General features: G+C 38.6%; 1 protein-coding gene across 1 annotated transcript in view; it reads right to left on the bottom strand.

Moving 5' to 3' along the window:
• The window catches only part of mus101 (mutagen-sensitive 101), a 508,677-nt gene that overhangs the window by 226,123 nt on the left and 265,413 nt on the right, over window positions 1-17,141 (bottom strand). The window contains exon 13 of the mRNA XM_068224988.1: window positions 11,458-11,622. Within this exon, the coding sequence (XP_068081089.1) occupies window positions 11,458-11,622 (165 nt within the window). The remainder of the gene's footprint in view (window positions 1-11,457; window positions 11,623-17,141) is intronic.

Genomic DNA, 17,141 nt, shown 5'->3' with positions numbered 1-17,141 from the left:
ACTCATGTACAAATTCAGAAGCCACATGCTCATGGGAATGACTACATTTACAGAAAAGGCATCCCTAGCATTAATGTACAGGTCACTTGCAATGGAAAGGAAGAATTAAACCAGTGGAAATGTATCACGGCCTGACTCTGTCTATGACTCCCGAATTTGGAGAAACTCCAATATTTGCAGTTATGATGCCTCTGTAGGAAGTCGAAGGGATGACAACTTCTGCAGATCTTACAACTTGGTTACGTCACGCCGACACAGATAGGTCCTATGGCGACAATGGGATAGGAATGGCGTAGGAGTAGGAAGGGAGCGGCCGTGGCTTTAATTAAGGTACAACCCCAGCATTTGCCTAGTGCGAAAATGGGAAACCACGGAAAAACATTGGATGATTGAACAGGCTATTGACAGTGGGGATCGAACCCACTATCTCCCGGATGCAAGCTCACAGCTGCGTGCCCTTAACCGCATGGCCAACTCATTCCGTCCTGCAGATCTGGCTCCTTCAATTGTCAATATATTATTTTCATTATAATTAATGTTTGTTTATATTTCTTGATACTTCCTTGAAGGAATCGTAGTTCAATCCATTGATTGGTCGGCTTGGTATGCAGACGCCTCGGAATGTCTGCGTCATTGTTGAGAATGTGTCTCAGGTTGCTTCAAGGCTTCGTAAGGTGGGAACAATGGCAGGAGGGTACCCGGAATGAGGAGATAAAGGCTAATTTAGGAATAAACTCGATGGATGAAGCTGTACGCATAAACCGGCTTCGGTGGTGGAGTCATGTGATGCAAATGGAGGATGATAGGTTACCTAGGAGAATAATGGACTCTGCCATGGAGATTAAGAGAAGCAGAGGGAGACCAAGAGGACGATGGTTAGATCGGTTTCTAACGATTTAAAGATAAGAGGTATAGAACTGAATGAGGCCACAGCACTAGTTGCAAATCGAGGATTGTGGCCATGTTTAGTACATTCTCAGAGGCTTGCAGACTGAACGCTGAAAGGCATAACAGTCTATAATGATAATGTATGTATGTGTGTATGTATGTATGTATGTATGTAAATGTTTGTTTTTTTACGTTATAGGCCTAGCATTTTCTTCAATTTATTCTTTCTTTCTTTCTTAATCTGCTTACCCTCCAGAGTTGGTTTTTTCCTCGGTTTCAGCGAGGGATCCCCCGACCCAAAGCCTCAAGCTCCAGGACACTGCCCTTGAGACGGTAGAGACAAATGGGGAGAATGACCAGTACCTCGCCCAGGCGGTCTCACCTGCTATGCCGAACAGGGGCCTTGTGAGGGGATGGGAAGACTGGAAGGGATAGACAAGGAAGGGGAAAGGAAGCGGACATGGCCTTAAGTTAGGTACCATCCCGGCATTTGCCTGGAGGAGAAGTGGGAAACCACGGAAAACCACTTTGAGTATGGATGAGGAGGGAATCGAAATCCCCTCCCCCTTACTCAGTTGACCTCCCGAGGCTGAGTGGACCATGTTCCAGCCCTCTTACCACTTTTCAGTCGTTGGCTGAACGGTCAGCGTACTGGCCTTCGGTTCAGAGGGTCCCGGGTTCGATTCCCGGCAAGGTCAGGGATTTTAACCTTAATTGGTTAATTCCAATGGCACGGGGGCTGGGTGTATGTGCTGTCTTCATCATCATTTCATCCTCATTACGACACGCAGGTCACCTACGGGTGTCAAATAGAAAGACCTGCACCTGGCGAGCCGAACCCGTCCTGGGATATCCCGGCACTAAAAGCCATACGACATTTCAATACCACTTTTCAAATTTCGTGGTAGAGCCGGGAATCGAACCCGGGCCTCCAGGGATGGCAGTTAATCACACTAACCACTACATCACAGAGGCGGACTCCTCAATTTATTAATGTCGTAATATTCAGGCTATGATTTCCTTCCTTTCAGATGGCCGATGGTAGGGTTATTCTCCCCCTGCATCAGATTCATCAGCTGCTTCTCACACTAATTTAACGATATGCATTTGTTTCCCGTACACTTTAATTTTACTTTATATTTGTCTTGTTTTCATGTTTTGTAATTTTTTAACAACAGTTGTTGGTTGGAAATTCTTCTTCTCCTTCTACTGCTTTTTCCACCTCTGTGGGATCCTGGGTGTGAATTGTGTCGCACATGTGGATTTAGCCCTGTTTTGCGGCCGGATGCTCTTCCTGACGCCAACCCTAGATGGAGCGATGTAATCACTATTGCGTGTGTTTCTGTGATGGTGGAGAGCGTAGTGTGTTATGCGAATACGAAGAGGAAAGTGTTGGGACAAACACCCAGTCTCTAGGCCAGAAGAATTAATCAGAGGCGATTAAAATCCCCGACCCAGCCGGGACCCTCTGAACCGAAGGCCTCAATGCTGACCATTCAGCCAATCAGACAGTTGTTGGACGCAAATGTTTAAGTTAAATTTAGCGAGTAGTTCACACTGAACTGCATTAATTGCACTTGTTTTCTTGTGCTTCTTATCCGATAACAGTGACTTTGAAAACATAATTGTATGTTCCTTTAAAATGGAGATAAAGCGGACTGGAATTCCACAATGTCGTCTGCCATGTTAAGCATTGAACTAACCGGAAATCATCGAAGTGTTATCACAGTCTAAGGTGTTATATACACGGCATGTGCACGACCTCGAACAGTGACACTGAGTGGCTGCTCCAGACACTCGCGTGTACGCTGTGCTTCCGCTCTATATTTTTATTCACCGCAAATGCGGAGTGGAAGCTCATCGCCAGGAAGACACTCAGGCACTCAGCGAGCACACGCTCACTCGCTTAGACTCATTTTTATTCACACCACCCATTGTGGTGATCCGATGGCAGGGTGTGGGTATGACAAATGTCCGGTGAACGTCATCTGCCAGCGTGTGTAGTGCCAATAGTAAATTTCAGAGGCGATGGTGTTATGGTGTGGTCATGCTTTTCAAGGAGGGGCCTTGCACCCCTTGTTGTTTTGCATGGCACTAACACAGCACAGGCCTACATTGATGTGTTAAGCACCTTCTTGCTTCCCACTGCTGAAGAGCACTTCGGGGATGGCGACTGCATCTTTCAACACGATCAAGCACCTGTTCATAATGCACGAACTATGGTGGAGTGGTTACCCGACAATAACATCCCTGTCATGGACTGGCCTGCACAGAGTCCCGACCTGAATCCTTTGGGATGTTTTGGAATGCCGATTTTGTGCCAGGCCTCACCGACTGACATCACTACCTCTCCTCAGTGCAACACTCCTTGAAGAATGGGCTGCCATTCCCCAAGCAAACTTCCAGCACCTGATTGAACGTATGCCTGCGAGACTGAAAGTTGTCATCAAGGCTAAGGGTGGGCCAACACCATATTGAATTCCAGCATTACCGATGGAGGGCGCCATGAACTTGTATGTCATGTTCAGCCAGGTGTCTGGATACTTGTGATCACATAGTGTATATGGAATATGTAATATCACAGCTAAATCTTTTGAATGTGTGCTACATTGAACTGATTTGTGTAATATCCTCAGAGCTAATCAGAATTAAGTCAAGTGTATTTAAATTTAATGAACCAGCTTTTGTTCAGATTTATGAGGGTTAAATTCTTCTCATAACCAAAGGTATTAGTTTATGAACATCAAAAGAGATAAATATGTCTTAAATATTATTACAATATTATAAGTCCACCTATTCAATACAATACAATATGATCCACTATTTCATATGGTCAAAATTTTTATACATAATACATAGTGGATCATATTGTATTGTATTGAATAGGTGGACTTCTAATATTGTAATAATATTTGAGACATACGTCAACTTCAATACGGAACCAAAATGAGAATAGATAAATATGTGCCGGTGGATCGGTGAGGGTCGTCAAAACCAAGTGAGTACAAATGGTATAAGTTCTAAAGTCTTCTAGGAATGTAACTTGGATATTCTAGTGAATTATTAGCTAGGATGATTTATTGACATGTGGAATGTAGAACAAATTCCTCGTAATGTGAGTTAGAGGTGATTAATATGCGAAGTGATAATATGAAACTGAACTTTTGGCTGCTGTGGACATCGGGAATGAAAAAAGGTAGACTGTCATGACACCTGTAGAAGAACTGAGAAAATTATGTTAAGAAATATAAACATGTCAAATATTCGAAAGCTGCCAGTTCAGGGGTTAATACGGTATCTAACATCAACATCAGTATATGATAAATTGTCTGATGCTAACATTAATAGTGTACTATGCAAAAAGGAATACTAGCTCAGATGATGAAGATGGAAGGACAGGCCTTAGTGTTCCCATTAAACAAAGCAGTATTGGAAACCTTGGAAGTTATAACCAACGTGTCTACAGAGGACTTTAAAAAATTTAATGACATCAAGCAATAATCTTTACAAGCTATTAAGAAAGTTATTCAGCAATTAGATATCAATGATTCTTTCCAAAATCTTAATTGTGTTGAACGTTTGCAGAGGTAAATACTTTACATAAGATTTCATAAGCCCGCTTGCGAGGAGGCAAGATATTCTGCCATCAGTATATTGGTTTTTCCGGTCTGTGCTTGTCCTGAAGTGTTTTGGATGAAGTAACAGCAGCGGGGGTTAATGAGGATCATTGTGTAACGGCGTGCTAAACTTGCAGGTGTATTCAATTTATTTGTTAAAATTGATACTACCGGGCGAGTTGGCTGTGCGATTAGGGGTGCACAGTTGTGAGCATGCATTCGGGAGATAGTGGGTTTGAATCCCACTGTCGGCAGCCCTGAAGATGGTTTTCCGTGGTTTCCCATTTTCACACCAGGCAAATGCTGGGGCTGTACCTTAATTAAGGCCACGGCTGCTTCTTTCCAACTTCTAGGCCTTCCCTATCCCTGTGTCGGTGAGACATAAAGCCACTACATGTTACAAATCTCATGTTATGATCCGTATTGAAATGTACTTATAAAGTCAAATAATAATACTAGATTATAAATTCCACCTGTTCAATACATAAGAGTTTCTTATTTAAATTTAAGAAATAGTTCTTAACATATTAGATATAGGGACATGTTTCACCCATAATGAGGGCATCATCAGCCTAAAAATCTCATACCTGAAAGAAAGATAGAGCAGGATCCTTGCCATGGCAACTAATTAACATTACAACAGTTGAAAAGATAAATGAAATTCACACACAACATATTTTCTTCAACTCACCTCGTATTTAACCAAATTTACATCACAACTGTCGAAGGGACATAACACCACAAGCTCTACACAACCTCACATATTTTCCTTTCGACTTTTAATACAAGAAGCTACAACCACGGCTACAAGCTAATTATAAATATAGCTACGTTTTCCGACGAACACCTGTCCTCGCTCCTAAGTGCTTCAAGAAATCTGTCATCTTATCTTTTCATATAAGATTAACAACTTAAACAGACAAACAACTTTGGATTTTACCTCATCTTTAACCAAATTAACATAACTATCGAAGAAACATAACACCACAAGCACTACAAAACCTCACAAATTTTCTTTTGGACTTTTAATACAAGAAGCTACAACCACGTCTAGCAGCTAATTACAAAAATAGCTACGTTTCTGACGAGTACTTGTCCTCGCTCCTAAGTGCTTCAAGAAGTTTGTCGGACTATCTTTTCATGTCAAATTAACAACTTACTACCACTAAGAGTGACTTTTATCCTAAATATTAAGCTATTATAAGCTCCTTACACCATCTCCAGAATAAGGCACTAGCAAAAAAAAAAAAAAAAAAAAATTCTCAGAAATCCTTTACTGTACCTCTAACATTATGAGCATTTGAGAGTAGTGTATTATGTTGTTTGTAATATTTTTAAACTACCTACAGAGCCAATATTCTGTAATAAATTGTGTGTGCATACTGTACCTTTATTAAATTATTGCATTTTTTGTGTGTTTATCAGTTTGAAAGGTGCCTCATCTATATAAGAAAATAATATGTCCTGACTGACAGACTGATTCATCATTGCCAAGCCAAAACTACTGGACATAAAGAAATGAAATTGTGAGGATACATTTATATTACAATGTAGGTGATCACTAGAGACGGGAATTTGCCTATTTGCCTATTTTATTCCTGCGTTCAGAAACGTAGGCTTTTGAGATATAAATCCGTTTTGGGGTCCTTTAAGCTAGATTTTGTTGGTTTTATTGTGCCTATAAATGCCTATTTCAGGGGTTTGTGCCTATTTTGAGTATATTTGCCTATTTGATGCCTTTTTAATCTATTTTAAACAAGCCGATTTTCTTCCAGTAATTGATGTGCTCGACAGAATTATCTTCTCATTTCTCAAGATCTGTTTACCCCACGAACAAAAATGGGAATTCTCGGAAGTCACTAGAAATAGTTCTTGGGAAATTTCCGTCAGGAGAAACAAGGAACAATTTTGACAACGTCGAACTATGTTGCACAACCCATACCCCTTATACCTCCTTCTCGATGTGAGCTGCTGTATGCGTATGCTTTATCTTCAGAACGTGTTGTGATTTATTGTGAAGAAGAAGAAGTGTGTCTGTGGCAATACCCAAAGTAAAATCATCGGGCGAGTTGGCTGTGCGCTTAGGGGCGCGCAGCTGTGAGCTTGTATCCGGCAGATAGTGGGTTCGAGCCCCACTGTCGGCAGCCCTGAAGATGGTTTTCCATGGTTTCCCATTTTCACACCAGGCAAATGCTGGGGCTGTACCTTAATTAATGCCACGGTCACCCCCTTCCCACTCCTAGGCCTTTCTCATCCCATTGTCACCATAAGACCTATCTGTATCGGCGTGACGTAAAAAGAAAAATTGTAATTGCAAAGAAAAATCGTCGAAGTCCTACTGGCTGAAGCGGTGGATGACCGGTGATCCCAGTTTCACTACGGATGGAAGGGTAATATTCTGCCAAGCTTGCTGTAAGGAGGTAAGTTGTTTTTTTTTTTTTTTTTTTTTTTTGACTGAACAACGATCACATTTCATTGTAGCATTTACAGGCCTATTAAATTACGTATTGTGGAAAGTTTTTCTGTTGCAATGCTGTATTAGTCATGACTTACAATTGTTTATATTGCTAAAATTTGAATAATCATTTAAATTTAATTATTGAACGAGGAGTTATAACGCCGGTGGTCTCTTGTCACAGAGTGGATGAAAATTAAAAATCGGTATTTTGATCTCTGATTCATTTCCTCTTAAAATAGAGATTTACAACTGAAATATTTTCTTTCTTCATTTTCTTTCTTTCTTTCTTAAACTGTTTACCCTCCAGGGTAGGTTTTTTCTTCGAACTCAGCGAAGGATCCCACCTCTACTGTCTCAAGGGCAGTGTCCTGGAGCGCGAGACTTTGGGTTGGGGATGAAACTGGGGAGGAGGACTAGTACATCGTCCAGACAGCCTCACCTTCTATGCTGAACAGGGGCCTTGTGAAGGCATGGGAAGATTGGAAGGGACAGGCAACTAAGAGGGAAGGAAGTGGCCGCGTTCTTAAGTTATCGTAGGTAACATACCGGCATTTTCCTGGAGGAGAAGTGGGAAACCGCAGAAAACCACTTCAAGGATGGCTGAGCTTGGGGATCGAACCCACCTCTACTCAGTTGACCTCCCAAAGCCGAGTGGACCCCGTTCCAGCCCACGTGCCACTTTTCAAATTACGTGGCAGGGCCGGGAATCAAACCCGGGCCTTTGTGGAAGGTGGCTAATCACGCTAACTACTACACCACCGAGGCGGACTACAACTGAAATTTAATTTTTTTAAATCGTGAGTAACATTCACCAGCATTATGTGTAGGCTCTAGTTAACTCTATTACGCTTCCACTAAGCCTTCGCGAAACATAGGATGATGGAATGTGGTGGCGCTAGAGTGAAGTCACAGCGTGTTTTACAAGGCTACAAAGACTATATTTACAAGATCAGGCCAGTGAAAAGACCGTTGGTCTGGATTGGTGAGGTCCGGTTAGTAACCGTTGTGCTGGTTGGGGGTGGGGGCAAGCAAAGAGAGTCTGGGATGCGTAAGCTCTAGCATCCCATCTAGAGCCTTGCTAAATTGTGACAAAACATAAGGTCATGGGCATATGCCACGACAGTTTCAAATAACGCGGTTTTCTAATTTTCAACGAGGGTGGCAGCGTTGTGGTCGCACATGATGGAGGATCTATTGCAGGCAACTGAAAATAGTCTTCATGACAGCTGACCCAGCTGACCAAAGCCGGCGAATAGCAACATATAAAATGTTCACAATCTGAGATTTATAGTGCCTCCCTTTTAATTCTTCTATATAAGTAAGAATATTGCTAGGGGCAGCTTGGCTAGTCCCTGGCAAGCATATAGGAAGGATCTCTCCTCTACGCTACTCAGATATCGTTTCACGTCATTTTTATTACTTTTTCACCCGATGAACTCGACAGGAAACTGCCAGATTATAACTGAACATTTCTGAGGACATATTTCCATGTAAATTACGAATTCTCTTGTTCCTACTTTAAAGTTTTGTACTTCTAGAAACATCACATCTAATAGTCTTTTTCTTTTATTGTGAAACAAATGCATGATTATACTAAGCATTATTGCCAATTAGCCATCCTGCAGAAATTTTTAGGATGTAGGAACATTGTAATTTAAGTCAATTTTATTATTTTTCAGATCAAATGTGAAAAGATACCATATAGATCGACATAGAAATACTGCAATGCATTTGACACGAGTACAGAAAGCTGTGTCATCGCAGCTTTTCTACCTGTCCGCAGTAAACAGCGACCAACAACAATTTTCTATAGACATGTGCACGACAATAGTGGGAGCTAATATCCCCCTGCATAAACTGGAGCATCTTCAAACTTCAACAAGCTGCCGGGAGCAATCACCGAGTTGGAGAAGAGTGGCTTTCCCCTGCTAGTATCATTTAGGGTTGTGGAAGAAGTCAGAAGAAGTTTTGACCCGAATCTCTGGGAAGGTAGCCACTGTCAACAAGAAGTTTCATAAGAGTCCTGCAGCAGAATCTATGATGGAAAGCGGCGGTAAAAGCAGTCAGGGTGCCATGAGGTGAGGTAGATGAAGTAGTTGAACTAAAACCAGCTGAAGTGGCATCATTGAAGTTTTGTCCAATCATTTCCTGTGATTTTAAGAGATCTTTCTCGCAGTACAAAACAGTCTACCCGACAGAAGAACAACATTGCTACTGCAAAACATTGAAAAGTTGCTCGTTGTAAATTCCTTTTATAGTATTTGAGTGTGTTATTAAATTACAAGTATTTTTTCATGCCTATTTTGTTGCCTATTTTACACGTTAGTGCCTATTTACATGCCTATTTTGGCTAATTTAAGAGCCTATATGCCTGCCTATTTTAGCTGTTTTTAGTGCCTATAATTCTCGTCTCTAGTGATCACTAAGGGAGGATTTTCAGATATTCCGTCACTAAGGGGGCGAATTTTTAAAATGAGTGTTTCTATATCCCAAAAACTTAAAAGTTTACAGATGTTTAAATTGGTATTTAGCATCTCCTTTGAAAATGAACATTTATTTTTTTGTTTTTGTTTTTGGAAAATCCCACTAGGAGAGGGCAAAAAAGGATGAGAAAGGGGTTGAATATCTTTTATGAGGATACTTATATCTCAAAAACTGAAGATATTACAGACATGAAAATTGGTATTTGGAATCTCCTTTAAAAATAAACACACATTTTTTTGTTTCTTGGAAAATCCAAATAATGGGGGATAAACACGAGTGACAAATGGGGTGAATTTTTAGAAAGACTATATCTACAGTATATCTCAGAAATGTAACATGTTACAGAAGTAAAAACTGGTATTTGGAATCTCCTGTAAAAGTAAAGAAACGTAGGTGATTTGTTTTCAGAAAATTCACTTAATGGAAACTAAAGAGGGGAGTGAAATTTTAAAATGAGCATATCTACACCATGCTATCTCAAAAACTTAAATTGTTACAGAAGTGAATATTGGTATTTTTAATCTCTATTAAAAATAAAGAAACATGTACTTTTTGTTTTCGGGAAAATCACGTGGGTGAAGGGTGGTAAAAAGGACTGAAAAGGGGGTGGAATTCTTTTTATTAGGATACTGATATCTCAAACACTGACGGTGTTATAGACGTGAAAATTGGTATTTGGAATCTCCTTTAAAAGTAAAGAAACGCTTATTCCTCTGATGTTGGAAAATCCAATTAAAGGGGGGTGAAAATTGAAAAATTAATTGAATTATTTGTATGAGGATACTTATATCTAATAAAAGCTAAAGCTGTTACATATATGAAAATTGATATTTGGAATTTCCTTTAAAAATAAAGAAACATACATTTTGGGGGGAAAATCAACTGGGGGAGGGGGGGTTAAAAGGAGTTGAATTCCTTTTATGAGGACACATATATCTAAAAAATTGAAGATTTTACAGTCGTGATAATTGGTATTTGGAATCTCATAAATATACGTGCCTTTTCTGGGGGGTGGGGTGAAAAAGGAGTTTAATTCTTGTACTTATATCTCAAAAACTGCAGATGTTACAGACAAGTTGTATTTGGAAACTTCTTTCAAAGAAACAAAATTTCTTTTGTTTTCGGAAAATCCACATAACGGGGGGGGTAAATGAATTGAAAACTTAGTTGCTTTCTTTGTATGAGGATACTTATATCTCAAAAACTAAAGGTGTTACAGAAGTGAAAGTTGGTATTTGGAATCCCCTTTAAAAATAAAGAAACGCATCTTTTGTTTCCAAAAAATCCACCTAAGGAGTGAGAAAATTGAAACACTAGTTGAATTATTTGTATAAGGTTACTTATATCTATAAAAGCTAAAGATGTTACAGACATGGAAATCGGTATTTTGAATCACCACTAAAAATAAACACGTATTTATTTATAGACATGTACTCTATAAGCTTTTGGGCTTATGCCGTGTCAAGAAAATAAGGTCAAATTCTTAACGTTTCGCAGAGAACTGTGCTCTGCATCATCAGAAGAAATCTCGACTATCCACACGAAAGGCTTCCAAGGCAATACCACAAAAGTTGTTTACAAAGAGTTTCTGGGGTAAATGAAACTCAAATTTTCTGCAAGTTTTTATACTTTAGGGATTTTCAGATAATGTGTTAGTACAATACCGAGGAATGATTACACTTATCAAATTACAAAATCTACACAAGCAAAGCCCCGGGTAACTGCTACTAATCTATAAAACAATTACAAAAACTGAAGTACCAGCATTTTCAGATACTGCGAGTACTCTTAATTTAAAGTATTCTTCACAATTTGCTCAACCATCACTATAATGCAGTTCTGGTGTAATTAGGTAATCAGGTATTATCTGTCATATTATGATAGCTCACTAGAATAAGAGTGTATAAACATTAACACATGAATGTACATCAAAGAGAGAAAGAGGCATCTTTCATGAATTTTAAGGGTTAAAAGAAAGAGGAAAAAGAAACATATATATTTATGCCTCACCTTTGAAGATTTCTGCAATTGCAGAAGCTTGGGTAGTAAACTGAGTAGCATTAGTAGTATCAGAGTCTGGCTGTGTTGTAGGATCTGGGTTACATGGTGCTGTTATCTCTTTCCTAGACTCTGGTTCAGGACATACTTCTATCTTTTGCACACAATTCTCTGCAACTGAAAGATTACAAATTTATTACAAGCATACAAAAATAATATATTAATTAATCTTCATCCACACAATAATATGAAATGAAAGGACATGTGAGATGCTGACCTGAACGTAAATAAAGATAATGAATATACATCAAAGGCATGAAAAATGAGTAGAACATATAAAAAAGACAGATGCAATAAAAGTGCCAGTGTGGGCAGAAGCCTGGATGGTAAACTGGACTCAGTCCCATTAGTCTGGTTATGTAGTGCAGGAAAGGATAAACATGAGAGAACAAAGACATGATCTTCATCTCCACGCAATGTCTCTCAGCTAACCAATCCCATTTTTTCTCAGCATTCCGCTAGCTTATTTCTACTTTTCAGTTTCATTGATTGAGAGCGAGGTTGTGGAACCTTCTATACCCATATAAGTAACCATTTGTAAGAACACTCAAGATGTGAGCAGAGCTGGATACAAGTAAAAAAATAAAAAATAAAAAAATAAAAAAAATATGGATAACACATGAAAAAGGAAGATGCCAAGAAATGGGGAATGACAAGGAACATAGGACAAACACTGAATAAGGAAAACAACTTAGTGGGTCATGTTTTTGTTACAGAAAATTTAGACTAACACATTCACTCCCGTGGACACCTAAAGATAGGCAGCTTTTAAACATCTTAATTCGGATAAGGTGTTTAAGGTTAAACGATGTAAGAGTCGTTTCGAATTTAGCGCTAAATTCGTACGAAGTCATAGTTCATGTTGAAAACCATAAATGGCATACAAATGAACAGTCCCTCACCTTGACTACCTGAACATACGGTATATTCCAATGCTTTCTTTATTTTTCTTAGAGTAAGCACTGACCTAAGAAAATGGTGATGTTCTTGCGAGGGTTTGTAGTGAAGTGAGTTATTGTGTTGCGATAAGATAATGAGTTACAAAGGCAGTATTCGAAGTGAGGAAATTGAAAACATACTACTGAAGGATGATTCTGGTGATGAACTCATCCCAGATTTCAGTGATAGCGATAGCAATTCCCATAATGATATACTAGACTCCGGGCAAAGTGAAATTCAGCACATTCAAATAACCGTTACACATCCATCTTATTGCCAAGCTGCAATCAATTTCAATGGCCGGGTAGGATCAAAAATAGCAAATAAATTATGTCTTTTGTCAATTTATATTTGTAAGTGACGATTTCCTTGAGTACATATGCCATCAAACAAACTTTTACAAGGAACAAGTTATTAGCACAGTGCCGTGCCCATTCATTAAATATTCTATTTGACAGATGTGGAAACCGGTTGATGTAAATGAGATGAAAAAGTTTTTAGGATTAATGTTTGCAACGGGAATAATTCAAAAACCAGATCTGAAAATGTACTTGACGGAGGACACTATTTTTGGGTCGCCGATTTTTTAAAAAACCATGGCATGAACCCAGGTTGAAAACCTCTTGTCGTTCTTGCACTTTAGTGACAGCAGTCATTATGAGGGGAATCCTTAAATTCTATACAAAACTAGGCCGATTCTTGAAAGGCTCAGCGACCAGCTTTTAGTTTTGTACACTCCAGATCGGAAAATCGCCCTTAATGAAGGAATGTTAGCTTGGAGGGGCCATTTGCGTTTCCAAGTTTACAATCCAGGAAAAATAACCAAGTATGGGATTTTGGTAAGGATGGTGTGTGAATTCCCTACAGGGTACATACTTAAGTCGAAGATCTATGATGCAAGTGGTATGTACATCCGAGACACTATATTTGACTTGATAGATCCTTACCTCGGCCAGGAGTATACAGTGTACATGGACAACTTTTACAATATTGTAAGGTTAGTCAAGGAACTGCGTGAACGAGAAACGGCTGTATGTGGGACAATAAGGCAGAATAGGAGACTTTCTAAGGAATTCAGTGAAAGACAAAAGAAGTTGAAAACAGGGGAAATGACTTTCGATACGGACAATGAAGTACTGCTATGCTCATGGAAGGACAAAAAAATAATTACCATTGTTTCAACAGTAAATTCTGCAGAATTGGCTGAAGTTCTGAACAGATTTGGAAAAATTAAAATTAAAACTGTAAGCATTATTGATTATAATCAGTTTATGTACGGAGTGGATACAGCCGATCGGTATTTGGCAATGTATCCATTCATGCAAAAAACAGTGAATTGGCCGAAGAAAGTTTTTCTATATTTTGCAGCGTACCTTTTTCATTGCACTTCTCCAAAAATCCAATCTAAACTCAAAAATAACTTTTCTGACATTCATGCAGACAATATGTAGAAACTTCCTACAAGACAGTGAACATGAAGAACCATCAGAAACCTCCAATATTTCTGTGTCACCAGTCCCATCTCAGCCTTCAGTAGGCTCATCAGCATCTATACCTGCCGATGCAACACCAAGCGAACTCTGGCTAATGCTCCACCATTTTGACGTGATGGGAAAATAAAGGAGCATATACTTCATAAATTCCCAGGCATGAAGTCAGACAATTTTCCAATTAGACGGTGCAAGGTGTGCGCAAAAAGCAACATCCGACGTGAAACCAAGTGGTTCTGTGGTGTGTCAAACCCAGTACCATAGCCTCAAGTACTATTACTAATCATTCTCCAGGTATGTTGAAATTTTCAATATTGTACCTACGATTGTTTCCTTACAGTAATGTTTAATGTAAAATAGTGCGCTAGAGAGCTGAGGGTATTTAAAAAGGCTGACATAGAGGTCTGAAGCACCCACTGAGGAGCTGGTAGTGAACATGTTATACAGTAAGGGATACCTGAATAAATATGGGCACGGAAGAATTTTGTAATAATAAAAATGTGTCTAAGTATATATCTGATCTGCAGAAATAAATGACAGAGTGAAACCTTGTTAATGCGTTTCTCATTAACACGTTTTCCCGCTTAGCACATCGTAAAATTGAAGTCTCGATTCTCATCGTATTAAATCTAAATCAGAATACCTCACTTATCGTATCACAAATTTTTGCTATTACCACTTAGATTCACAATTATTTATTATTTTCCACCTAGTCGATACAATGACTGCTTAAGGCAATTTAATGGTTAAAAGTGGTACATGTTTAGTATATTATCAACATCTTCAGCCATATAACACTGTTTAGATGAAAAATATATTTGACAAAGTAATGCTTAAAAGGAAGTGTCCTTAAAATTAACATAAGATTGACAACATTAAAACAAACAAAAAACTCAAGAGAAAATATATAAATTATTTCTACAATTGAAAGCAGTCGTCAAGGAAACACTTGTACAATGTTCCATAGAGAATATGTCCTAGATGAATATTCTTTTCTTAATAATTCATGAAAAAAGGTCAATTTATAAATTAAAAATTATACAATTTATAAGTAATTGCCGAAATGAAGAAATCCAGATATCACAATGTGGCTCTTAAAGTGTTGTAATTTATATATTTTCTCTTGATTTTTTTGTTTGTTTTAATGTTGTCAATCTTATGTTAATTTTAAGGACACTTCCTCTTAAGCATTACTTTGTCAATTTATATATTTTTCATCTAAACAGTGTTATGTGGCTGAAGATGTTGATAACATACGAAACATGTACCACTTTTAACCATTAAATTGCCTTAAGCAATCATTGTATCGACTAGGTGGAAAATAATAAATACTTAATTGTGAATCTATTGAAGTGCGATACGGACCATGAAGCTGATTTTATGTAATTACCACTTAGTACGATCACATTCTTCCTAACCCTGAAAATGGTATTGCTGTCCCTTGTGAAAGAAATGTGATTTCCATCTCAGGTAAGAACCATCGCCACTACATGGCCTATTGCTATGCGAGTTATACCAATATTTTCCTTGTTTAATTCTACACTAGCGTATATAAGACACATTGTTTTCGACGTTCATTAAATATTTTTTATTTGTGATTCTAATAAATATTGCCCAGGTTTTTGGCTTCTTCTCTAGGAAGCGCTCACTAACGAGTATATACAAGGAAAACTACTTGTCTGATGATAATGTAATTTTTATGTGTTATAACCACATGTATTTGTAGTGTAATACTCAAGTTACAATTTTTTTAACCATCCCAAAAAAAGATCATTCTTATAAAGCAACTCTTTCTCAGCCCAGGATAAATGTACAGCAGCAAACTTGGGCTTGTTTTGAAGCACTCAGTCATGGTCATTAGAAACTACAACTGTAACCGTACAGTGCTGTACCGAATTTATGAAAAGTAATATGAAAAGAGGTTTTGTGTACGCCGGACCGTGGGATTTACAGCAGGCCGGGTGGTGAAATCGGGCGCAGTGTTGCCGCGTTCAGTAGTAATCAGGCGCGCAACGAACACAGCTTTTCATTTACTTTCAGCATTCAATTTTATTTCCTCTTATAAATTCCACTTGCCATCACCTATTCTCATAAGGGCTTTGGACCTTCAATGACAGGTTTAAAAATGCTTGACTTCCTAATTTAGAAATATCACACTGTACAATTTTTACAAGAGTAATTTGCATTATTATTTACATAATATATTTACAATATTTAATTCTATCAATTTTCTTCGCCCGGAAAATCACTGTGTTCCGATGAATTGGTGCTGCTGTCATTCATGTTGATTATGACTGGCTCGAAATAAGGGACATTTACAGACAGTCCATCTTTTTCCCAGTAGTGGTCTTCAGTTTTCTTAGCGTGTTTAATACATTGTTTCCAGAGTTCAGGGGTCACTGTGTGTAAGGCTACTAAGCATAAAGCGTTAATTGCTTCCATACTACTAGCATTTTCTAATGTGTTAGCCATATTTGTTTTTCCTATATTCCCTTTTACGTAAGCCCAAATGAGCTTGAGTAGAATAAGCTCGCAACGGGCCACTGGTAACCAAACAAGCTGTACATCTGGTCGAAGTCGTTTAGTCAGTTGTTCCAGCTTTTTTACTGGTGTTTGAAAATAAGGTCTGGCAAGGACAATCATCTCTGATTTAGTTAATTTGTTATAATCGTCAACTCCAGGTGGTAGTGAAATATTTTTTGATGTTATCCAAGATATAATTTCAGGTGTCAGCCATGACATGTTCGGGTTTTTAGATGAATGATCGACCATCGTATGATATGAAACATTATCTATAACGACAGCCGACCCCTGAGGCAATAAACTCAGTACTTTCGTGAACCATTCTTCATAATGAGTCAAATCCATCTCATTATGGTAATCACCACTTCCTTCCTTGCCAATAAAACTAAGTTCTGCACCGTCAAGAAATCCTTCTTCACTTCCGATGTGTAAAATTATGATGCGTTCCCAGCTCCAGACGGTGTTTTGAACCCTCTACGCCATCCATAAATTTGCTGAATGTACCCTATTTGAAGATTATAGTTGTCAAAGTTGTTTTCTAAAGCTTCAACCATGTTTTCTTGACACCCATATTTCATAGTATGGTTCTGTCCGCACCAGGTTTCGTCTGTAAAGAAGATCTTGCAGACCTGTGCTCTTAACTCTCTAATTTGTCTAAGGTAGATATGCCGGGATGCAGCAACT

Source organism: Anabrus simplex, chromosome 1 (genome assembly GCF_040414725.1).
Source record: "Anabrus simplex isolate iqAnaSimp1 chromosome 1, ASM4041472v1, whole genome shotgun sequence".
Taxonomy (NCBI): Eukaryota; Metazoa; Arthropoda; class Insecta; order Orthoptera; family Tettigoniidae; genus Anabrus; species Anabrus simplex.
The sequence above is the reverse complement of the archived record's forward strand: the minus strand, read 5'-3'. Positions and strand labels throughout refer to the sequence as shown.